The following is a 16943-nucleotide window of genomic DNA, read 5'->3' on the forward strand; positions in this document are numbered from 1 at the left end:
ATGTGATCCTGGCTATGACATCAAAGGATTCATTAGGAGTGTTCATTTAGTCTATTCTAAGGCCTAAAATGAAGTGGATACAATAATAAATAAGTCTTTGACTTACTTATGACATCAAGATATTGTTTCCGTAAGAGTTATAGATTTCATTCACTACAAGAAGTACTTAATATTATTGAGAACTTATGTTGTAGCCTTTGACTTACTGATTTTACAAGGATTCCATATCAAATATGAAGAATTAATTTGTCAGAAATTTATTTTTATTTTACAAGGCATCATGTTTTTGTTCAGCAAGAATTCTTCAACAATTATTTATCTTAGGTATTTTTCCCTATCATATACAGCAAGGGTGAAAAATAGTTTTGGACTATTATTTTATTTATTTTTATTATATCTAAACCTTATTTTAATTAGTTTGGACTTGATTTAAATTGGGCAAATTTCTAACCCATAAGTGTTAGGGTTTTATTTTCAAGATAATAAATACTCTTTGTAAGGATGAAATAAAAAAAATATTTGATAATATTATGGTTGCCAAATTTGTTCAACTTCTGTGAGAAAGATTCTTATATTCTTGGTTCTTTAACAAACTAAATTGACTTATCGAAGATTAACTGGTTTCGTGGCATCTTTCTTATACTTCTCGTTCATAAATTGGTATTCGTAGGGTGAGGGTTCTCATTCCAATAGTGTTAGTACCTTATGATAGATTTTTATTGTGTCACACTCATATTAGACCTGTTTTGGTTTTTCAGGATTTGTTGTCAATCTAGTTATGAGTTACGTGACCACATGATCATCAGGTATGCATCAATTGGTATCAAAGCTAGGCTCTAAAATCAGGTCGGATCTTTTTTAAAAAAATATTTTCTTTGTGTTTCATTAGTTTAGCTCTTTGTGTTTTTGGCATCTCAGAATAAAAAGAAAGTGTTTTTTTATTTTTTTTTATTGTCCTTAAACATATAAGTAATATAAAAGGCCAAAAAAAAAAAGAACAAGAAGAATAGATGCTATTCAATCTAGTTTCAATTTTGTTATGAAAACATAAAACAATAGAGAAATCAAATCAAACCATCTTAAAATCACTTCAAAATTCATATACTGGTTATTTGGGGTGAAATTACACTATATGTTAAATTTAGGCTCTTTTTTATTTCATTTTATTGGGGTTTCGATTCTAAGTTAAATTATATCGCAAACTTAACATATATGAGTTTTCAATACCTAGGCATAAGATAACAATTTATAAACTAACATATATTAGTGATAAGGTACAAGGATACTACATATCAAACTTGAGATTGTTCCAATATCGTTTGGTCTGAATTTCAATTTTGGTGTTTAAAATTATGTAACGTGTCAGATTTGCGTCTAGTTATAAAAACATGTTTAGTATTATTTTTTTAGTATTTTGAGTTTATTTCTTTTATATTTGGGTTATTTAGGAGTCAAATAAGTGTTTTCATTAAAAAAAGTTTGTTTTATTTCGAATTTTCGTATCATCTATATTTCGTATGAATTTGCTTTGTTACTCTCGAAATCATAATGATAATTTTGTTTTGCTTGTTTTCAGTATATTATTGATTCTTGAGTCACTTTATATATATCTGGATTGCGTTACGATAGCCATTGACTTTGGTTTATTGATTTTCAATTTTGAAATAACAATAATAAGGTGAGCCGAGAGGTAAAAAGCATTGTTAATTAAGTGAAAAGCCTTGAATTGTGTGAAATACGGGAGTTATAAGGATATTTTTTTTTTGTTACTAATTAGTTTTGTAGATTCAAAGATATCTGAAAATAATGACTCCACTATATTGAAAGTAGATAACACCTTTCAGATGCAAGTTTTCTCCAAACAACTTGAGCTAATAACTAAAGTGATGTAGGATCTAGAAGATGAGATGACTTTGATGAGACAACAAAATGGTGGAGTTCAACATAGAGTTAATCGGAGGGAATTCAATACAAGTAAGGAAAAGAAATTTAGGTCATGAGTTTCAAATACTTGTGATCATAATGCTTTTATGATGATAGATAAAGAGCACGAGGCAGAACGAATTACAAAGGTTTATAAAGAAATCAATAAAGAATGTGAAGAATGGAGAGTTTTGGTTCAACACTGAAATGATGAAAAACAAAAAAAAGAGCACCAATGGTTATCATTCAAAATATATATATACAAATGGATGGTAGAAGTACTTATTTGAAATTATTACCGGCTATTACTTTCATACAAAGTTGTTGGCAGCAAGTGCGGGCAAAAAAAGAACCTCTAACGAACTAAATTAACCTACAAAGATTAACTAGTTTCGTGACGTCTTCCTTATGCTTCTCGTTTGCAAATTGGTATTTGTAGGTAGAGGTTCTTATTCCAATAGTGTTGGTATCTTAGAACAGGTTTTCATCTTGTCACATTTCTATATGACTTATTTTGGCTTTTCAAGATTCGTTATCAATTTTATTATGGGTTGCGTGACCACGTGATCATGAAATTGACATGAAAAGAAAAGAAAAACTAAAAGGAGGAAAGAAACAATGAGTTAAAAGGAACAACCAAAACAAACCTAGGTTATAGGTGCCAAGTGTCGCACCCGACATCGCGGCGGCCCACAAAATAATCTCGAATATGGAAAAAGAACAGATTTCTAGCATCTGGTTCTTTTAAGGAAAAATGTATTGTTTGAGGAGTCGCCACCTAGTATTATGGTCACTAGAAACCCTAACTGGTCAACAGAGATTCTATGGTTCGGGACTGGTTACGTAAAAGGGAAGATATTATCACCCCTTAAACGTTCTGCCTAAGGCAAACTGCATTGTTGGTTTTGTCTTTAATTGCTAAACATTTATTCGCTTATGCTATGATAATTTTTTTATAATATTCCTGACTCTGGCGCCGGTGAATATTCGAGCTCGAATAATTCCAACTCTGGCGTTGGTAAAAATTCGTAGCTATAAAAAAATTAGATCAATATTTTTTTATTCTCTACTCTAGCGCTGGTAAATAAATAAATAAAAATAAATTTATTTTTACGCATGCACATATTTTTTTATTTTTCTAGCTAAATAAAATAAAATACAACGAATAAAAATAATATAAATTTAAACCAATATTTTTATTCCTGACTCTGACGTCAGTGAATAAACTAATAAATTCACATTATTTTTCTTCATGCATACACATTTTTTATTTTTTTCTACCTTTTTTATTTTTCTGTTTTTTATTTTTCTATTTATTATTTTTTTTGCTGGGCCTAGCTCAGCCCACATGGGCTGGGCTAGACCCAGCCAGCCCAGCCCGGTCACTGGCCCAAGCCAGTGACCCGGCTGGGCAAAAATCAAAGAAAGCAGGAAATGAATCAAAGTCCAAAGTAAACAGTAACCGGTGAATTAAAATGAAAAGCGGGGAAAGAGAAGCTTACTTACCTGGTAGCTCTGAAGATGAAAACGTGATGGAAGATTCGTAGGCTAAGCTCCTCTCTGTTCCCTTCTCCTTGGTTCTTGCTTTGTTGTCCCCTGTCTTTCACGTTCTGCTCCGTCTTCCACCTTGTTTCGTTTGCTTCTCTCTTTCTCCTGTCCAGTGCGCTTTCCCCCCTTTTGTTCTGTTTCTTCCTCCCCGTTTCCCTGGTTTTTTTCGTCTGGGTTTTAGCTTCTGTCCTTTCCAGTCTCCGTCTCCTGCGTCTTCTGCCTTTTCTTCTTCGTCTGTGAGTTCAGTGGTAAGGGGGGAAGGTGGTGCCCCCTGAGTTACTTGTTTCCTTCTCTGTGGCCTTCTCTGGCTTACCAGAGAATGGCGCCGAACGCCTCTGTTTCTTTTTTTCTTTTTCTCGGTTCTGCTCTTTTTTCTCCTCCCCTGTTCGTTCATCTCCTCTGTTTCTTTGAGAAGAAACCAGGGGAACGAAAGTCTGCTCTTTCTTTTTTCTTTTTAGTTCCCAGTTTTTCTTTCCTGCTTTTTCTTTGCTGTGCTCAATCTTTATAAGCCACCCAACACCCTTACACCTCCTAGCATGTATTAATGGCACATCGTGGGCAAAAACGTTACCCACGTTCTCTGCCGTTTCTGTTGAATCGGGATGGAGGAGATGAACAGTGGAGTGTTTAATGGAGATTTTCATTTTGGTCCTTAACGTTTTGTAAGTCTTGTAATTAAACCCCTAGTTAATTCGTAATTGGACCCCTGCATTTCGGCGCCTTTTACAAGTTAGTCCTTGGACTTTAAGTTTTCAATTTTAACCCCCAATTAACCCCAAACTTTGCTATTTCTTCAATTAAGTCTCTGATTTCATTAATTTAATTAAATCCAAGTCCAATTAAGTCTTAAAACTTATCAATTATCCAATTAAAATCTTGATTGGATTAATTAAATTAATTTCAAGCTCAATTAAGTCTCAAAACTTATCAATTCACCAATTAAACCCTTGAAGTCTCAAAACTTATCAATTATCCAATTAAAACCTTGATTGGATTAATTAAATTAATTCCAAGCTCAATTAAGTCTCAAAACTTATCAATTCTCCAATTAAAATCTTGATTGGATTAATTAAATTAATTTCAAGCTTAATTAAGTCTCAAAACTTATCAATTCACCAATTAAACCCTTGATTGGATTAATTAGATTAATTCCAAAGTTTAATTAAATCTCAAAACTTCCAACCATGTTGCTCTTAACCCAAATTTTAATTCATTCTTTATTTATTTTATTTTACTTGCTTTTCATCATTATTATTTTTTCATCATCATTTTTTTATATCCTTTTCAGTAAATAAAATAATAATAATAATTAAAATAAAAGGGTCAAAAATTAGGTTATGACACCAAACATAACAAATCATGATATAATCATTAGCTAGCCGAACACCATTTTTCTTGACATGTTAGGGATACATACACACATGGACGTGGAGGTGTGAGAAAAAATATGAAAAATTCAATTAAAGTATAAATGAAGGCTAATCATTATACTTAAACTAAGATAACTAGAAAAGACATTGAAGATACAAAAAGTATCAATTCAAGAAGGAAAAACCATGTCTAAAAAGCAAATAATTAGATAAGCAAAGAAATTTCTTAAATACAGAGAAAGATGCAAAACCCAGATTGAACACAATAAATTATGATGGAAAACTAGACTAGGCATTCCCAAAAAAAGAATATAAGCTATAAGGATGAATAAAACAAATAAGCAAGAGGTCAGCTAGAACACAAAATAACCAATGGACATCAACGAAGCTTTTAGAGAAACAAAGCATATTCGTATGTTGCATCTAATGTATTGAGCTTGATCTACGTGTTAGAACAAAACAAAATAAAAAAAGTAGAAAAAAAAGGGAAAGTTGGATGAAAAAAACAATAAAAAGGGGAAAGATGTTATAGAAACATTTTGGATATTAAATTAATTATAATAGCAAACTTATAATATTTTAAAAAGTTTTTTTTTTTTTTGTTGTTGATTGAGTTCCCACATTCCTATCTCAGTATGTAAAGCATTAACAACTATATTAATGGTAGTATAAAAAGTGTAATCACGAACAAACATTAATAATTTTCACCAATTCATAAATAAATTGCAAACAAAATTTATCTTGGGTTCTTGAGTAATTAAGTACTCTTTTTCATTATATAATTCATTGTTATAAGCTTTTCTTTTTATTTCTAATAATATCTCATTGCTCTTTATAGATGTTTAACCAACAACATTATAATAGATAAGCGTTTTCAACGAATTAATAAAAATAATGAAATTAATTGAAATAACTCTTTTAATAATGGAATAATAGACAGTGAATTGAAGAATAATAGTTATATCAAAACTTAAAAAACAAGCAAATTAAGCACTCCGATGAATGTTTTAACAGTCACTTGGGCTATCTTGTGGAAACAAAGACTGAATCTATCTTTTTCATCCATTTCCAAACTCAATAGTTAATGAGAAATTATATTTAAAAAAACTAGTTTTAGAATAGAAACAAAGATTGGCTAAAATTCAAAAAACATTGTTTAAAATTAATTTTTTTTATATTTTTTTGTTTTGATATGCTTATATCATAAATAAATTAAAAAATATATATAATTTTGATGCATTTCTAAATAAGAAGCAATTTGAAAAGCAATCTCTGTCATATTCTCAAACACCTCTTAAATCTAGCATTTTTTAGTTTTTGACTAGTTCATTAATTTTTGAACACATTCTAAATCATAAAAAAAAATTACAAACAAATTTTTCATAGAAACTAATGCATTGACCTAGTAAAACATAAGCCCCATGAATCTTAAATGATTAGTTTTTACAAACAAAATAATTGTCACGTCTATTAACAAAAACTAAACTGCAAAGGGGTTTCACTATAGCTTTATACACATATTATTGTGGATTGCTATAGTAAAATTACTCTTTTAACCTTGAATGAGTTAAATTTAAGTAGTGAAATTACCCTTTTACCCTTGAATGAGTTAAATTTAAGCCTTTGATTTGGGGTTTTTTGGTCTTTCCCTCTAGCTTAGTGGTTATTAAAAGATTGTTTGGGGTGGTATGTGTCTTTTTAAATTTTTTAACACAGTAAAAATATTTTTTTACCTCTAGAGTTAACAAAATTTTAAACTATTAATTAAGGACTTTCTTGATTTTTAATAATTTTATAATCGTAAAAATATTTCTTTGTCCTCAAGATAAAAAAAAAAGTCGGGCTGCTATTTCAAGTTTTTTCACTTTTCATGTACAGTAAAATAACACCTTTAACCTTAGAAAAGACAAAAAGAAGCTTTGCCTTTAGGGGTATTTTAGTATTTTTCACGTGGGTATTTTGTGTAATTAAAAGGGTCATGGGGGTGTTTTGGTATTTTCATATTTTTTTAATTGTTTAATCCAAAAGCTGCTAGCTTGTGTTCCACACGCACCAGTGAGTAGGTACGCCATGTGACACTGCCCGGTGGTCAAATCTGGCTATTTGTCGTTTTTCTAGATGCGCAGTCGTGCTCTCTTTCACATGGTGTAACGCGTGTAGGATGATAATGGTTGGATTGCCACCGGTGATCAAGTTTTTTAGTTTTTTCTTTCTTTTCTCTCTCTTGACAGCTAAAATGCACAATTGTCCTCTTTACTTGTTATTTTTCAATTTTAGTCCTTATTTTTTATTTTTTTATTTTGTCCTTATTCCTTTTATAGAAGTTTTTTTTTTCAATTTTGTCCTTCAAATGCAATTTCTCATATGTTTGTTTTTTATTTCAGTTCTCATTCTTTTAATTTCTTATTTTGTTTTTATTCCTTTTATAGTTTCACCATTACTATTATTATCAATAAGTAATATCATAATTATTATAAGTAATAATAATAATGATAGTGAAAAGAATAAAAATAATGATAATATTAGTTATAGTAGGGTGATAATAATTATAAAAATAGTATAAGCAGTAATAATAATAACGATAATAATGTTAGTGATCACTATAATAATACTTATAATAATTATGATATTACTTATTCATAATAGTAGTAATGATGATAGTTATAATGATAGTGACAATATTAGTAATGATAATAATAATAATAAGAATAGTAATTATTATAATAATAATAATAGTGATTATTCATCATTCGATATTATGTTTATTGGGAATTGAGTTTCACTGCTTTTTCATGTATGGTATTTTTGGTCTAATATCCCGATTACTAGTTTGAAAAGTTTACATGACTCGACGTTCTCTTTTATTTTTTGCCTTATTTTTTTCAATTTTATCATTTAACATTGATTTTTGAAGAAAAAAAAAGTCATCTAGGTTTCCTTTAAACCTATTAAATAAATTAATTCATATTGAGCTAGCTCTTAAAGATTTATAGTCTTGCTTGAGTTTATAGCATTGCAAAAAAATCTCCGCATTATTAATAATTTTTTTTACGTTTTTAAAAACACGGTTCGGCCCGCAATGGAACGTTGGCAAATGAACTAATTTATATGAAACTAGTTTCTTGATACATGCTTCGCATCACAGCCAGACCTAAGACGTCTAAAATATTTTTTATATTCTTAATATTTTTTAACATTTAAAAAATAAATTGATATTAACTCGTTACAGGGTGCGGGCTAATATACTAGTTAGATACCTAGTTTAATTTGCTTATCAGTATTTGCATATATTTGGTAGTGTCATATTAAGAAAAAAATTCCTTTAAGTTTTTTTAATTTTGGGGTACAATTATTTTAAGGTAAGATAACATGTTTATTTTTAAAAAAACAAGATAGAATATTTTGAATTTACAGATAAATAATATATATTTTTATCAAATAAAAATACAAAATCCATTATTTTATAATTATAATTATGGATTATATATTTTTGTATAAAAATTTTATAATTAATTTTTTTTATAAAAATATTTTTTAACCACAAATTTCATAAACTTGATCGGTACTCCTTGACTTTGGGGATGCAATGTTCGTGTTGAATATTCTTCCTAGAACTTTCCCTGAATTCGTGTTTTACCCTCCTTGTTTGTTGGAGAATTTAATAAGGTGGCATTGACTTGGAAAATCTCCTCTCCTTAACAACCCCCACCACGCCTTCCTTTCTCTACCACTCTCCTCTCCTCTCCTCTCCTCTTGATTATTTGACTATTGCCACTCTCCACCCTCTTCACAGTATCAACCATGTCTCTCCTTAATGATCTCATCAACATCAATCTCTCTGATACTACTGACAAGATCATTGCTGAATACATATGGTACTCTCTTTTTTCCCCTCTTTAGTCTACGATCATGATCACCAAGTTGTTTCACTCATGTTAACACTTTTTTTTGTGTGTGTGTGTGTGTGTAGGATTGGTGGATCTGGAATGGACTTGAGGAGCAAAGCAAGGGTGGGGTTTATTTTCTTTCTTTTTTGGAGTTCTTGATCACTTGGGGCCAGTGTTTTACCTTCAGTTTTGTTATGTATTTAACAGACTCTGCCAGGTCCCGTGACCGACCCTGCCAAACTTCCCAAGTGGAACTATGATGGTTCTAGCACAGGCCAGGCCCCTGGCGAAGACAGTGAGGTCATTTTGTAGTATGTACCAATCTTTCATCACTCTTAATTTGCATATCACTTTGCTTTCGATCTTGATCAGTGGCCATGCTATGATTTCTCGACGAGTAATGGTAGATCTTGCTGAGTATTTTTCTTGAAATAAGAGGGTTCGATCAACAGGTTTTTTCTCCCTCTGCATCTAACAGTTTGATCCCTTTACTTCTTGAATCTTGACTGTATCAGCCCACAAGCAATATTCAAGGATCCATTTAGAAAAGGAAACAACATCTTGGTAATTAATTATTGGCCGTTAGATTCAATTTTCTCGAATCCGTCCCGTGAAGGGGAAATATAATGTCTCTTGGGCTTGAACCAAATTTTAGGTGATGTGTGATGCCTACACACCAGCTGGTGAGCCAATTCCAACAAACAAGAGGTTCAATGCTGCCAAGATCTTTAGCAACCCTGCTATTGCTGCTGAGGAGCCATGGTAATTACCTTCCCTGATTCTACAGGAGAAAACATACCTAACATATCTCTCTGAAAAATAATAGCTTTTATATATATAATACAGTATGTAGTAACATATTATACACATGGATATATAAAATATGGTTTTGTGGTTATCACATGCTAGATGGCATTTATTGTGTCACAGTAATATAGTATTTTATATTTCTAGATTGTTTTATTATATTAGTGTCGAAAATAATTTTTTTAAAATATTATTTTAATATATTTTTATATAAAAAATATTTTAAAAAACATCCCTCTTACAGTCAAATACCATATAATATTTTGGCAATTTTGGTTGTGATTTACGGTGGTGTCCTTTCCGAGGGGTCCAAAGCCATTATTTTTCTTTTCTTTGAAGTGACGTTTTTTTGGCCTCTGTATATGAAGCACATCCGCACCCCAACTTGACACAGATGGTGCCCTTTGGAATCTAAAAATGGTCAAAGACATTGTCTTTATCAATAACAATGGTTAATATGTTTGCGCACCGTGGCTTGTGGTCTAGCGGTAGAGATAAGGTTTTCTTGTCTCTGTCATCTAGGTTCGAGTCTTAGCATGCACGCCTATCATTTCTGTGATGTTTTACCTGCCTATTGGGCTTGCAGGGTATTCAGTGGATCCGAGAATTAGTTGTGGTGCGCGTAAACTGGCCCGAACACCCCGGGTTACCAAAAAAAATGGTTAATATGTTTGAATTTTTTAACCACGAGTTGGTGAGATGTGTGCATAGCTTAGTTGCCATTAATATTTTCCTCAAGTCTAAAGTTTTTTTTTTCTTGGCTAAAAGTCCATTGAATTGGTTATATAAATTTGTAAAACTGAAAAAAAAAAGGGTATTTTTTACTATTTATCCATATTTATCCATTAGCATATTTTTTAGAGCTTGATTGTTTTTGTATTTTACAAATATTTAAAATAAATAATTTTTTTATTTTTTTCTTTACTTTAAATTAAAAAATTTGATGTTTTCAGACCGTTTTGATGTCCTAATATCAAAAAAAAATTTTAAAAAAAATTATTTCCCAACAAAAAAAACTTTAAAAAACAACCGCAACCACAATACTAAATATGATTTAGTCATGGTTATTTTTTAAGTATTCGTTAGATTTGTAGTTATCTTAATAATACGACATACAAATCTTTCATGCTTAACCATAGATTTAGGGCTTAAAAGTATGAAATTGATATAGAAATTAAACTCTTTGGGTTTGTTTCACAACTTATTTATGGTAATAAGAAGATTTAGAGATAAATAAATATACAGTTTTAATCGTTTTGTTATGCCATATGTCTCGATCTGTCTAAAGAGAGGATTTGATAGACTCGCTCACATACAAATTGCTTTCCATTGTTGCTGGAAACTTTCTTGTTACCATCATCATCATCACAGGAATTAAAATAAATTGTTTATATTATTAGTTTATCTATGTATACAACTTGCACATCTTCTCCAAAGTTTCTTGTTGCAATAATTTGAACTATGTGAGGTCATCTAGCTTCTAATGCAATTAGGGCTTGAACCAAGCAATTGTTTGTCCTACATGGACATTTTGAGCTGGATTGATTTGTGTTATGGGTCGGCTTTGTGTTTTTTATAGCATTTTATCTTCTGTGATATCACTTTCTTTACACTTCATGATTGAATAATTTACATGGGGTTTCAAATTTATTTGTTTATGCTTCATTTGGAGTCAACTATTGGGGCATGAATTAGTCAACATTGGGCTTTAGAGTTTTATAAAATAAGGTTCGGAAATTGCTCTATGCTATGATAACATTTTGTCAGCATGATGTGTTTTTTTTTTTTTTTTTCCAAGGCTTGACTTTCTTTCCAATTTTTTGCCTGACCTTGGTTTTTCTATGAAAATAATAATTTCAGAAAAAAAAAACTCTTTTGGTTTAGGACTTTGCCTTTGCCAAGTGGTAGTACACATGTCTGCAAAGAAAAGAAAAGAAAACCCTTCTGGTTAGGTGTCCGCTACTGTGACAGAATCAAGTGCTTAGCTACCACCTTACAATAATGACTTTATAGAATTTAGTAGCTGGTTGTTCATATGCTGGCATGTGACGATCAGTTAGCATCAGAAAACAACAATGGTTTTGACCAAATCCTTCAACTATCTTGATTATAACATAATAGACGATCATGCCTTTCACTTACTAATTTGCTCCTACACCGTAATACAAGAATGTAAAGAATCTTGCAACCAGGTTCGTGGCCTAGCGGTCCTGGCAAGGAATTCCCTGCCTCTGCACCCTAGGTTCGAACCTTTGTGTGCATGTCTGTCATCCCCGCGGTGCTTTACCTGCCTACTAGGCTTGCAGGGTGTTTAGTGGTTCCGGAAATTAGTCGTGGTGCACGTAAGCTGGCCCGGACACCCCGGGTTATCAAAAAAAAAAAAAAAGAATGTAAAGAATCTTGTACACCTAGAATGCTGTTTTCTACCCTAACAACAAAGGTCAATCATCGTAAACTGATTCAAGATCTATCCAGAAACCAATAAATATATTCATTAGCTTGCAAAAAAGAGAATTATTTATCTGTAGCAATTATATTTTGTTTCATGAACATCCTGGGATCGCCTTCTTTTATTGCATTGACCATAAATTTGATTTCAAATAGCATTGATACTTAATTCTGGATGTCTTGTATGCTATGATCAGGTATGGAATTGAACAAGAGTACACTCTTCTCCAGAAGGACATCAATTGGCCTCTTGGGTGGCCAGTCGGTGGCTTCCCTGGTCCCCAGGTTCAGAAGTTGTTTCGATATCTTCTGAGCATGATTAATAAAATAAATTATCAGAATGTCACTTTACAAGTTCTGTGTTCATGCAATTCAGGGTCCATACTACTGTGGAGTGGGGGCTGACAAATCTTTTGGCCGTGATATTGTTGACTCCCACTACAAGGCATGCTTGTATGCTGGCATCAACATCAGTGGTATCAATGGTGAAGTCATGCCTGGTCAGGTATGCTTTTGATTACCATTGTTGTTTTGCTGGTCTAATAAACTTATTTAGTATTCGTGCTCATGTGTTGGATTAATTGACAGTGGGAGTTCCAAGTTGGTCCAGCCATAGGAATCTCTGCTGGTGATGAAGTGTGGGTTGCTCGATACATTCTTGAGGTATGTATCACAACTACAAAGACATTCTTGTCAATATATTTTCCTTTTCAATGGAATCTTCCAACATCTTATTCTGCGTGGTCACACAGAGAATTGCTGAAATCGCTGGCGTTGTGGTTTCTTTTGACCCGAAACCAATCCCGGTTTGTCTTCCTTGCAAATCTATTTTTTTGTCAGCTTGTTTCAGAAGGTTGTGCATTTAATTAAATCACTTGTTTTTCATATCCATATCCAGGGTGATTGGAATGGTGCTGGTGCTCACACTAACTACAGGTAATGCACTAAACCAAAATCTCTTAATCGACCTCACTATATGCTCATAGACCTTCGATTCTTTAGAGCTTAAACATGTAGAAAATGTACTTGTTGATGGTTTGGCTTTAATTTTTCCCCTCAGCACCAAGTCGATGAGAAATGATGGAGGGTTTGCCGTGATCAAGAAGGCCATCGAGAAGCTTGGTCTGCGCCACAAGGAACACATAGCTGCCTACGGAGAGGGCAATGAGAGAAGGCTGACAGGTCGCCATGAGACTGCTGATATCAACACTTTCTCCTGGGTGAGTTCAGTTCCTTAATTTCCTTTTTTTTTCTTTCATACACTATAGAACCATGCCATCCTTTTATTTGGCTTTCTGTTCAGTAACTTTTTCACTTTCCAAACCATACAGGGTGTTGCAAACAGGGGAGCATCTGTCCGTGTTGGTCGTGATACTGAGAAAGATGGAAAAGGTAAAGCACATCCTGTTGATTTGGATTCATGACCTCACAATTTCAAATTAAGAGCATAGGCTTATATATCTTCGTTATAAATGACAGGTTACTTTGAAGATAGAAGGCCAGCATCCAACATGGATCCCTATGTTGTCACATCAATGGTAGCTGAAACTACCATTATCTGGAAGCCATAGAGAGGGAATTGAGTATTGGAAGATGATGGATGACAACAATTTCTAAATTTCTTTCGATCCAAGAAAAATCAAATAACCCTATTTATTTTTCTCTGCTTTGGATTGATGGCTTGCTTTTCATTCTGTTCCCATTTTTCTTATAGTTTCCTTTAAATGCCATTATGTTGGCTGTTGATCATTTATGAACATATCCACCTCCTGTTTAATAAAAAGGTAGTTTAAGATCATCCATAGCTGTGCTTATCTTGTCATGAATCAAAACATGCTTGCACGCTCAACCAAATCCTTAAGCAAGATGTCTCCATCGCCAGGGAACAGTAGCATCAAATGATTCATAAGCCCAGGCAATCAAGAAATTTCTTACGGCGTTTTTTTTGTATTTGTTTCTTTCTTCGAGGTGCGTTCAGGAAATAACTAAAATGATACCAATAGTTATTAGTTATTCCCCATCACCATGAAATTTCCTTGTTCCGGCAATCAACTGGTATCCATTTCTGAACATTTCCTAAAAGGTTCTCTTTGTTCTTTATTCTTTTGATATTTCTATCCACTGCCAAGGAGAGAATGCTTGAGTTGATGAGAATTCGGTGGCTTTTTGATTCAAGATGGTCTTCATCTACATTACGGAGTGCAATCCTCTCCCAATCCAAGACGACCACCCCGCTGTTTCTGTGATTCGAAGTGGAGACCCCCTTGTGAAAATCCCAAGTCCAAACTGCTTGGACATCCCTTTGGAGACCTTGAAGGTTTTTTCTTTTTGGTTACTTTGATGTGGAATCTGAAAGAAGTTTGTTAATCAGCAAGAAGAAGTAATATGAATTCTCAAGAAGTTTGTTAACTGCTGCAAGACACCGTTGCTTTTTGGAGATGGTGGCACCAACGACGAAAAGAGCGAAAGCATGGGCGATAGCTGCAGTGATGGGTCCAGTGGGTGTGTTGGCAGCACTGTCTGTGACTTTGGCAAAGGCCATGTCGAACCCTTCATTGGCAAAGACAACAATAATAGCAAGGGTGGAGATGAACTCAGCCAAGGCTTCCTTCAAGGCATCGAGCCGAGTCGCCTCGTGGCAGTGGCCTACGACAACGTTTTTCATAAAGATCAAACGATTGAGATTGCTATTGTGTTTTTTTTTCTAAAAAAAAAAAACATTGACTACACATTAGCTTTCGTGTTTTGTTTTGTGGTTAAAATATTATTATTTTTTAATTAATTATAATATATCATAATTTTATATAAATTTTATTAAAAAGTTTTTATTGTTTTGAAAAAAACTCTAATTTATATATAATATTAAACACATACTAGGAGTACTGGTCGTGACTAACACGTTCTGTCTGTTTTTATGTATAAATTTTAAGAGCAATAAATATTGGTATTAAAAATGTGATCATGTACAGTGTAAAATAATTTTCCTTTTCTTTTCTATATATATATATATATATTATTATTTTTTAATTAATTATTATATATCATAATTTTATATAAATTTTATTAAAAAAATTTATTGTTTTGAAAAAAAACTCTAATTTATATATAATATTAAACACATACTAGGAGTACTGGTCGTGACTAACATGTTCTGTCTGTTTTTATGTATAAATTTTAAGAGCAATAAATATTGGTATTAAAAATGTGATCCTGTACAGTGTAAAATAATTTTCCTTTTCTTTTCTATATATATATATATATATATATATATGTATGTATGTATATATATATATATATATATATGTATGTATTTCATATTTACAAGTATTTAAATTGATTTAGATTTTCAAGAAAGTATTAATAAACTTGATTCATTATTTTGAATTATTGATCAATCAATTGTAAAAGAATATATAATTCTATTTAATTACATTAAAAAAAATATTTTCCTCTTTTCTTGTCATTTTTAAGAAAAATATTTCTTCTGGTATAATTATAGTTATTTTTATTTTAAAATCAATGCACATGGTTAAAGAGAATATGTTCATCCATATCTATATCTTTATACCGTAAATATTATTTGTTTTTAAAAAATATCAAATTTAAATTATCTTTTGTGATAACAATAAAAGAGACTAAACTGCATAATTATAATTAAAACATTCCTATAAATAAATTAATTGTACTTAAATATTATCAATAAAAAAATAGAATTCAAATCTAAAATATCTTGACGAATCTTACTCAAAATATTTTTTAAATTTTTTTAATCTTATCTAATATGTGATCAAATAACTAATAGAATTTAACATAACTGTTTTAATTTTTTAATCATGTTTTGGTGATATTAAGTATTCCATGATGGAATGAAATTATCATCTCTTAATTCAGATAATTAAATAGAAATAGGTAGAGTTATCATTAACTATAAATCTAAAATGTTTTAAGAATTTATTATAGATCCTTGACACGGCACCATAGATGAATTTTTCACCATGACTTTATTTTTGTCATTTTATTTTTAATTTAGCCCTTATTTAACTTAATTATAGGCCAAGTTATTGGGGGAATTGTGAGATTGAAAAATGGGGATCAAAGTAAAAAACACGAATGAAATGGATGGCAGAGTTTGGATTAAATATTTATTATAATTCTCATACTTTCTGAATTATAAATATTACATCCTTTCAGTTTCTAAAATTTAAAGGCAAAATCAATTTTGATCCTAAATCTTATTTTTTCTATTTTTTTTGTTCATGGTTTGAGAGAGGTGAGAGAAAATTGCTGAAACCCGACATTAGAGAGAGAATATTTATGTTAGCACTGATTTTGGACACAAAAACGATCAATATTGGTGTCCAATTGTTTCATTTGATGAGTGAAGTTCACATGAGGTGTTTTTTTAACCTTGAAATTGCTTAGAAAAACAAATCTGAACTTGGTAAGATTTTTGGTTTCAAGTTGATTTCGAGTTTTGAAATGATTTTTGTTTTGTTTTTTGAAGTCATGAAAGAGTTTATCAAGTTGAATATGATGTATTCTAGATACTTTTGGTAAAAAAAAAGGTTGAAAAATCAATTTCCAGGTCAAAAAAACTTCTCTCTCTATTTTCCAAGTCACCATGGTGGCTGGAAACTGGGCAATTTCAGACAACATGTTATCTAACTTTTTTTTTTTTCAAAATAAACAGGATGGATGATATGTTATCCACCGTATAAAAAAAAAAAAAATAAGTGCGACCCTTATCACACGGACTAGCACACTAGCTTTCCTCTTCATTTTTTTTAATTTTTTTAATTAATGTTTTTTTCAAAATAATTTTTAAATTTATATTTAAATTAATATTCATTCTCTATTTTATTTTTGTTTACCTAACCTCTTTTAAATAACAATTATTTGTTAGTTATTTTGTATGCATTTAATTTTTTAAAAAATCATTCTAATTCATCTATAATTTCTT

General features: G+C 31.3%; 1 protein-coding gene across 1 annotated transcript; it reads left to right on the top strand.

The window, feature by feature from the left end:
* Positions 1–8480: 8480 nt before the first annotated feature.
* Positions 8481–13781, top strand: LOC18109315 (glutamine synthetase cytosolic isozyme 1-1). Its single transcript, XM_006387529.3, has 13 exons — positions 8481–8716; positions 8812–8851; positions 8936–9039; positions 9244–9292; positions 9384–9490; positions 12181–12268; positions 12360–12488; positions 12572–12646; positions 12736–12789; positions 12882–12919; positions 13044–13203; positions 13315–13375; positions 13463–13781. The coding sequence occupies exons 1-13, from the start codon at positions 8643–8645 to the stop codon at positions 13552–13554; spliced, it is 1071 nt and encodes a 356-aa protein (XP_006387591.3). The 5' UTR covers positions 8481–8642; the 3' UTR covers positions 13555–13781.
* Positions 13782–16943: the final 3162 nt, after the last annotated feature.

Source organism: Populus trichocarpa, chromosome 7 (genome assembly GCF_000002775.5).
Source record: "Populus trichocarpa isolate Nisqually-1 chromosome 7, P.trichocarpa_v4.1, whole genome shotgun sequence".
Taxonomy (NCBI): domain Eukaryota; kingdom Viridiplantae; phylum Streptophyta; class Magnoliopsida; order Malpighiales; family Salicaceae; genus Populus; species Populus trichocarpa.

Bases quoted from the DNA above. Each gene is read 5' to 3' on its own strand.
- LOC18109315 (XM_006387529.3), top strand. From the start codon at position 8,643: ATGTCTCTCCTTAATGATCTCATCAACATCAATCTCTCTGATACTACT. The intron at 8,852-8,935 runs GTGGGGTTTATT...TGTATTTAACAG, and splicing joins ACTTGAGGAGCAAAGCAAGG to ACTCTGCCAGGTCCCGTGAC. The intron at 13,376-13,462 runs GTAAAGCACATC...TATAAATGACAG, and splicing joins TACTGAGAAAGATGGAAAAG to GTTACTTTGAAGATAGAAGG.